Source organism: Lingula anatina, chromosome 3 (genome assembly GCF_051362555.1).
Source record: "Lingula anatina isolate TDL-2025a chromosome 3, LinAna3.0, whole genome shotgun sequence".
Lineage (NCBI taxonomy): Eukaryota > Metazoa > Brachiopoda > Lingulata > Lingulida > Lingulidae > Lingula > Lingula anatina.
In genome coordinates this window covers 31,257,046-31,264,773 of record NC_141769.1, presented here as the reverse complement: position 1 = coordinate 31,264,773, position 7,728 = coordinate 31,257,046, and the positions used below count along the sequence as shown (strand labels likewise).

At 36.0% G+C, this 7,728-nt stretch overlaps 2 protein-coding genes across 5 annotated transcripts in view; one reads left to right on the top strand and one right to left on the bottom strand.

Annotated features, from left to right (window-relative positions):
- Window positions 1-766: 766 nt before the first annotated feature.
- Window positions 767-3,107, top strand: LOC147763228 (uncharacterized). Its single transcript, XM_087007687.1, has 2 exons — window positions 767-1,333; window positions 2,455-3,107. The coding sequence occupies exons 1-2, from the start codon at window positions 1,135-1,137 to the stop codon at window positions 2,652-2,654; spliced, it is 399 nt and encodes a 132-aa protein (XP_086863813.1). The 5' UTR covers window positions 767-1,134; the 3' UTR covers window positions 2,655-3,107.
- Window positions 3,108-3,204: 97 nt separating this feature from the next.
- LOC106175571 (WD repeat-containing protein 17) overlaps window positions 3,205-7,728 on the bottom strand; it is a 30,328-nt gene continuing 25,804 nt past the window's right edge. For 3 of the 4 annotated variants that reach the window (XM_087007683.1, XM_087007685.1, XM_087007686.1), the window contains 5 exons: window positions 7,523-7,625; window positions 7,087-7,188; window positions 6,126-6,224; window positions 5,609-5,789; window positions 3,205-5,373 (listed from right to left, as the gene is read on the bottom strand). In XM_087007683.1, the coding sequence (XP_086863809.1) occupies window positions 5,257-5,373; window positions 5,609-5,789; window positions 6,126-6,224; window positions 7,087-7,188; window positions 7,523-7,625 (602 nt within the window). In that variant the 3' untranslated portion in view covers window positions 3,205-5,256. The remainder of the gene's footprint in view (window positions 5,374-5,608; window positions 5,790-6,125; window positions 6,225-7,086; window positions 7,189-7,522; window positions 7,626-7,728) is intronic. The other variant, XM_087007684.1, reaches the window with a different exon arrangement.

Here is a 7,728-nt window from a genome sequence, read left to right as displayed (position 1 = left end):
GCTAGGTTAAATAGTTGGCCAGATTTTGCAAAAGACCGGAGTGCCTGGCGTTTGGTAATCCACAAGAATCACAAGAATTTAAGGAGAGGGGACAACAAGTGAGACGAAAAGAAGAGCCCAAAACATGATCCTACACAAACCAACTCTTGTCCAGAGTGTGGCTGAGTTTGTACATCACATTTTGGGTTTCGATCACACCTCCGCGGACACTTTACTAGTCGCCCAACGCCTGACACACATACATCATGGGGCGAAACTTGAGGACCCACAATACAAGTTCACCAGTTTTCCCACCGCATATCTCAGTCCCATACCACTTGATGTTTCTGCTTGGATAGAGAAAATGAAGCGGCGTGGCCGTAGGAATCACGTGGGACAGGCCGACTGGTAACGTACTGCGCATGACTTTTTCTGAATTACTCATAATGACTTGTGCTGGTTTTAAGAAAATGGTGTTTAAGTGTTTGCATTGTGCTGTTTGCAAATACCAATAGGCCATTGAAGGTTTAGATAGGCCTGAATTGTTTCAAAAGCCTCATAAAAATGGGCGTCTGTAAAGAAAGGGGATTTTGAAAAATCGGTATCCCTTTGAGTCTACGCCGTTATTTGACATTTTTACATATTAGTCCTCTAACGCAAACTATTTGAATGTCAAATTAATAGTAATGGCATTATTGAGGGGAGACCCTAGTTATAATATATTAAAATACATTTATGTAAACACAAAGTAGGAGTAATAAAATATGGAAGGGGTTGATATCTGCAGATAAATTCTGATGATCACGCGTACACGTATCTGAGTCAACTATCTTTCTTCTCTTCAAAAGGTGAGTCTTATTCATGAGACAGAGTTTTTGAATAATCAGTAAATATTATTATTGGTTGAGTATAATACTGAAGCAATGCATATTTAATTTTGCAGACCATGAATGAACTTTGTGTATAATGAATTGTGGTCTCAAAGGTAGCATCCAGACCCTAGAGCCGTTTTGTTTTTTTTTTCTACAAGGATAAAACAGAAATTTATTTTCAATGAAAAAGAGACAGATGAAAAACTAACACACCGAAATTAATATTTGCAGCTGCATAATTTAACCCAAACTTTTCCAGCACCGAAACCGATTCACAACGGAGATGCGGTACTTCATAATTGTCACATGCCTCCTGGTTTTACTATGGAACCAAGCTCTTCCAGTGAAGTCCCATCCCCATAAAAAGGAAATCAAAGGAAAACGCATGCCAAAATGTCCGTTCAAAGCAAGACCTGAAGACAGAAGTCCAGGATGCTGTGACATTTCGAGTTCAAAGGAAAAATGTCTCTGCATACCACCAGGTAATACAGAAGGTGAAGATGCGATAAAGAAACATTTTACCCAACTGAAGTAAAAAATCCCTATAAATTTATTATCCGTCCTTTTTATTTACACTTGAATTAAGACAAAAAAACGGTCTCTACTGATTTATTATTCTTTCGCTTTACTTAATTTCTTGGAATGGCAGCGATATTCGTGATTCAGAAAAGATGCACATAGGCCTACTTCTAACTTTGGGGAAAAAAAATGCCAATGAAAAATGAAAAAAGAATCATTAAAAACATACACTGTCTCCGCTTGGCCAGCCTTAAGTATACACAACAGTATGCATTATTTATGGAAACATTTACACTATTTAAACGCATAATTCTGCCGTTAAATGTCTTTAACGACAGGAGCTGAGCTATCTACTTCTACCTAAAAGCGTTCTCCACTCTGCACTCTGCGCCTCTACGTGTTTGGCCCCATTCAGAATAGTGGACTACCTAGTCTAAGGGTCAAATATGGCCGACCCACTTGAATACTTCCCCACGGGATATCTATTCATTGTCTATAAGCGGCTTAGACGGCAAGCTTTTTAGTGGGTCGCCATATTTGACCCTCGGGCTAGTTAGTCCCCTATTCTGAATGGGGCCTATGTCAGCTACAGAGTCAAGGCCCAGAGAGCAGGTTATTAGTGTAAAATACTCCATAAAACAGTGACACCCCCTAAGACTAAATAACGAACGACAACATCAGTTTTACCCACTTTTCATCCGTCAATCAGAGGCAATCTGTCTACCTCCAAACATACCTAATTGTAAACACTATGATAATACTTGTCATTGAGAGGGGCAGCTGCATTGTATAATCAAAATATCTAAAGAGAACTGTTTCACGTCTTTTTTAAATTATAAATTTCTATGTTCACAGTATTGTTTTATGAAATACTTCATTCCTCTCTCTCTTTTCCTACGTTTTTGTTGATACCTGTAGATAACTGAATTGTAGCCGGTTGTCAGCTACAAAAAGATCTGAAAAAGAATGTCTACGAGTGAAGTATAATTTGCACATAGCTTCTTACTCAATACTCCAACGAATACCGATGTATAGTAATAGTTATCATGGCTTACTTTCTACATTTTACTGCCATTTTCTCTAGGTATCTGGGGGCTTATTATGGACAAGGACTGGCCCACGTGCAGACATCACGTGGACCCAAAACCGAGCTGCATCTGGGAAGAAGAGGCTTGTTATGGTTACATCGTCAGCTGCTGCGCCAAGCTCAAGGATTGCACGTGTGGAAAAGTATATCCATGGCAACGGTGTGGATTCTGCCCCGCATGGATGGATACAAAATGAATGTGTCAAAATATTCTGGAGAATAAAATCTAAATTCTGAGAACATAGAGCCTAATTTTGAGATTTTGCGTGTGCCCAAACAATATCTTGATCTACATGTAGATCTTATCACCGGTAGAAAAATGACCGTCTAGTTTACGTTGAGGCCTCGATGAGTAGGCCTATAAACCAAGGGAATGTCGACGCTTTATTAGTTGTGTAGAATGGCCACGTCCTGTTAAACAGAAATGACGTACTTCAGTCCACTGGCGACAGTCATAACAAAATACTGGTACATACTGTATATGTTTGTAAGAACTCACGAGAACAAAAAAAGGCAGAATAAGGATTCTTGCGGACACGATACCTGTTCCATGCATTGATGACAAAAGTTAAAAGCAAAAGCCGATCATATTTTAATCAAGTCCATACAGAAATAGAAGCAAAACGGGTATCATTGCTTGATTACTGATAACCCAGAAATCGGAGGTGTATCAAGGTTACTTGCAATATGCTGCACTAATCCACCATGTCCAATAATAATTGCTGGAACAACACAAGTTGACAAATGCTTTTAATATTAAATTTATTTCATGTTAATATCAATAATTATAATAAAATGTCTTAGCTCTACTTTGTAAATGTTACACTACCTAGCCTGAAAACGAAACAAATGACACAAATTCAAAGATATGCAATGGTTAAAAAAAACATAAAAATAGAATTCCAGTTAAATGCTAGGAATTTTTACAACAAAAATTAAAACTCTGTGATGGAGTAAACCTAATAGTGGGAAAACACAAGTTTGTAGCTGTGTAACTGCAGACAAAAGAACTGTTCACTGACAAAATTATAAAAAACTACCAATAGTCACTAAAAAAAAGCAAAAAACAAAACAAAACAAAAACAATACCAACTGACGCAGAAAGATAAAACATACTTATATGTTTTCTTGAGAAAACAAGTACAGTTCAAGTTTGTGAAAGTCGTAATAAATTATTTCTTGGGTGTTTTTTTAGTACCATCATGTACTGTACATGTTCTTCATAAATGCATTACCCTTGACAGAGTGCATAGTCTCAACCATGAGGACTTTTAACTTAAATGTTTTCCAAACCCATATCAAATACCACTAAAGCTAAACATAAAGCGTTCACGAAAAAATCATTTATGCACAATTTTTCTAGAAATTCAAACTGCTTTAAAGCACAGACGGGAGAATCAATGACAAGAATTTTTCCATTAAAGCAGCATTTGACACATGTACAATTACTTAAGTACTCATTGTGAACATGGCTTTTCTATTTGTTGAAAGAAAAGCATCCAATTGTGTTTTTAGAGCATTTTCAATTCAAGTAGCCCTGTTACCAGTTTTCTTCATTATGAGCCTATGTCAATAAGCACAAATACTGTTGATCAAGTCCTTCAATTGTTTGTTTATCATTATTATAAATAGAATTCAAGGTGATCTTAAAAGTTGAAAGTGTTGTAAGTATTGCATACAATTATAGGTCATTGAATACAAATCAATTTGGAATAAATCAATCTAATTACTTGAAGAACACAGTCTTGGGTCTTTGAACTGTACAAAGTTGTACGTCAACTTATAAAATGACGTTTTACATGTAGGTAAAAATTCTACTTGTTACCTTTAAAAATCCGAACATCCTTTAAGTGTAAAATAAGGAAATACAAAATCAAGCTATTTTTGATTGGAAAGATACACAATTAATTAAGAAAAAAAAAAATACATATAAAAACGAAACATTATCATAATGTTTGTATTTTTGTCTGTTGAATAATATAAAACATTTACCCAAAACTCCCAAATTCTTTGTTCATAAAAAATATCTGAACTCATCACAAGTGTTACAAACACACAAGTATTTTTTATCAATATCATGATTCTTTAGCCTTCCCTGTGACTAAATACTGTCACTTTGAACCTACAAACAAATATAACTGGGTAGTATATCACAATGGCTGTACATCAGTACTTGTATTGTCCAGCGTGCCTAAATTGGTATTTGTTGACTGATAACATTAACATTTTCTTTCAATTCAACAGTTCTGAAAGACAATGCAACCGCTGGTGTCAAACTGAAGGTAGTTTTCACACACAAAGCTTCAGGTTTGTTTGATGTATAAGATGATCAAATAATGTTGCAGTTCATCACTGCTGTTTTTTTTTTTTTACGTGACAAGCATGTGCTAGCATTAAAATCTTGCCACGGACAATATGTAATATCACAAGTGAATTCAATAACAAGTTTAACATACTGAGTTCAAGCTTCATCTTTGAAAAACATATGTTTGAGTGTGCCATGCAATCTAAGACAACCATACACTAGCAAACCCTTACAATAACACTGAAACAAAAACTACATAAATGTAATATTATTCACCATTTTGTTGCATATTCAATTATATCCAATAATGTCAGTGAGAGGGTAAAACTTAATTCTTAGATATGAGCATATGAGCAAATGCAGTCAAAATAACAAATCTTCAAACTAACTTTGGACCATAGCTTCATATACAAGATAAAGTCTATGAAATATATTTGACTTAATTAAGGTTTTTTGAACAATGCCTATGGATGGTCTGACAATGACCCATATGATCAGAAGGGGTTAAGGTGAGCCACTCCCAGGGGAGAGAAGGGGTTTACTTTGGCCCACATGAGTGCATGGTTGATGGATATTGCTGACTTCCCATCTTCTAAGAAGAATGCTGGACCCTGTGAGGAAAAAAGAAAAATGACTTAATATAATTTTGGACAAATAGTTACAGAAACTGGTTTTTGGAAAAATAATAATGAAAACAACACACTTAGAATATGCTGTGCTTGGTTTTAAGTAAGTTACATAAAATCTCTATATAATAATGAACTTATTAAATCTATCCATTCTTTTGTTATTTAGCAATTTCCACGCTGCGCTTTTCACCACAGTTTCCATGACCAGTACAATTACCTGTATTCTCTTATTATCAAAATAAGACAAGTGTACATCAGAATGGCTTGGTAGCTGACACCCTGTCACCCTGTCCTCCCCCACCCCCACGGGGTGCGTCTCCTCCCCACACTTCTCCAACAGTGCAGCATAGATGGTCTGATGATCAGAGGACGGAGATGAGGAATCGGCATTTGTCCTGCTGAAGAGCAGAGAAATGAAAATGGGGTTAGGATTAAGTACTGAAAAACTGGGGTGGAATTCATGTATAAAAAATCTCTTCCTTTCAATATCATGGCTCTTTTTCCATGTCTATACACACATCATGGAATGTGCATAACTGCTCAAATGTATATGTTACAATAGATTGTCTATCTTGTTTTTTTCCATTTATAATTTTATAAAACATCACTATATACTATCTGACAATGCACAAAAGAAATTAATAAAACACTTTGTCAACTTAAATCATAAATCAAATTATTAGCACTTTTTAATTTCTTTTTAATGTTATACTTTTTGGACATGAATAACTAACTTGTTTGCAGTCTGGTGTGCCTTGCAGGCTTCCAGTTCTTCTTGTATCCTGAATGTGGTCAGCGGCAGGTCACACTGGTCTCCTTGTTCTAGTAGGAATCTGGTAAAAATTTCAAATATCTAAAAAAAGTGAACCTCTATGAGTGTGAACATGAGCCATCTTGTAGAAAGATGGCACAATTTTTCCAGTGTGTTAAAACACGCTCCAATGTGTTTGTTGTGACACAGGAACCCTCCATTGTGGTGGTAGTGACAAAGGAACACATGCATTGTGGTTGTTGTGACACAGAAACACACTCCAATGTGTTTGTTGTGACACAGGAACCCTCCATTGTGGTGGTTGTGACAAAGGAACACACATTCCATTGAGATGGTTGTGACAAAGGAACACATGCATTGTGGTTGTTGTGACACAGAAACACACTCCAATGTGATTGTTGTGACACAGGAACAATCCAATGTGTTTGTTGTGACACAGGAACAATCCAATGTGTTTGTCATTACATAAGGGAATACAGTGCATTGTGTTTGTTGTGACACAGGAACATAATCCATTATGTTTGTTGTGACAAAAAAATACTTAATTGGCTTCAATTGAAAGGAAACCAAAAGCTTTTTAATTAGTTTTAAACAGGTAGTATGGTCAAATAACGAGTCATCATTAAAAACTAACAACAACTACAACACAAAACCGTCTATGTATTTCAAAATTTAGATCTTGAGAACCCTGCTTCGAGTCTAGTTCAAACTGGTAAGTAAATCATGCCCGTAGCCAGGGGGGGTTCGGGGGGGTTCGAAACAAACCGCCCTTTTTGCTGGGAAAAGGTCCACTATGGGTAAAATTTGATCTAGGTACATGAAGTTTTTATAGAAAAAGGTCCACTTTTTCAGAAAAAAAAAACAAAAAAACTTTGAAATTGCTGGCTACGGGCCTGTAAATGAAGAAGCTATTATGCACTTACTTGGCATGTCTCAGCAGTGGAATGACAACAGGTGTATACTGGCGCCTTACGGCCACCAGTGCCCCTATGTAAGCAGATAAAATCAGCAGTTCTTGACAAAGTCTGGAAAATAAACAGGAATTTCATACATAAATTACTTCTTGCCTTTTCACCTTTGATTTGGATAAAATGTAGAGCAAAAGATAAACAGTATAATTTTGGCCTCTACAGTAATGTGCATTTACAATCTGATAAAAAGAAAAAAAAAGCCCATAAGCCCTAAAACACTCACGCACACAATAAAATAAATAAATAAATAAATAAAATACTGTTACCTAATTAAAAATTATATTTGTCTAACCTCTAAATTTAGACTTTTTAAAGTCATAATGCTGAAAATTCATGATATTTATCTTATTTGACAAAAACAATTCACTTTCAGTGCTGAAATACTTACTTAGCACATTTTGCTTGTTGTACTTTGTTAATTTTTACACAGCCCAGTATCTCCAGCATAGGGAACACATCATCCACTCGCCAGGAGGGATTCTGGAGCACCTCTGGGGGAAAAAACGATGGAGATGGACATTTTGCACTGCTATCATATGCTTGAACTAAGATGTACTGAGAGGACAGGTCAGAAATTTAAGTACATTCAGCAGC

What these genes read in the sequence shown, in the direction of transcription:
- LOC147763228 (XM_087007687.1), top strand. Translation starts at nt 1,135, where the DNA reads ATGCGGTACTTCATAATTGTCACATGCCTCCTGGTTTTACTATGGAAC. An exon ending in ATGTCTCTGCATACCACCAG is followed by an intron (nt 1,334 to 2,454) that starts GTAATACAGAAG and finishes CATTTTCTCTAG; the next exon opens with GTATCTGGGGGCTTATTATG.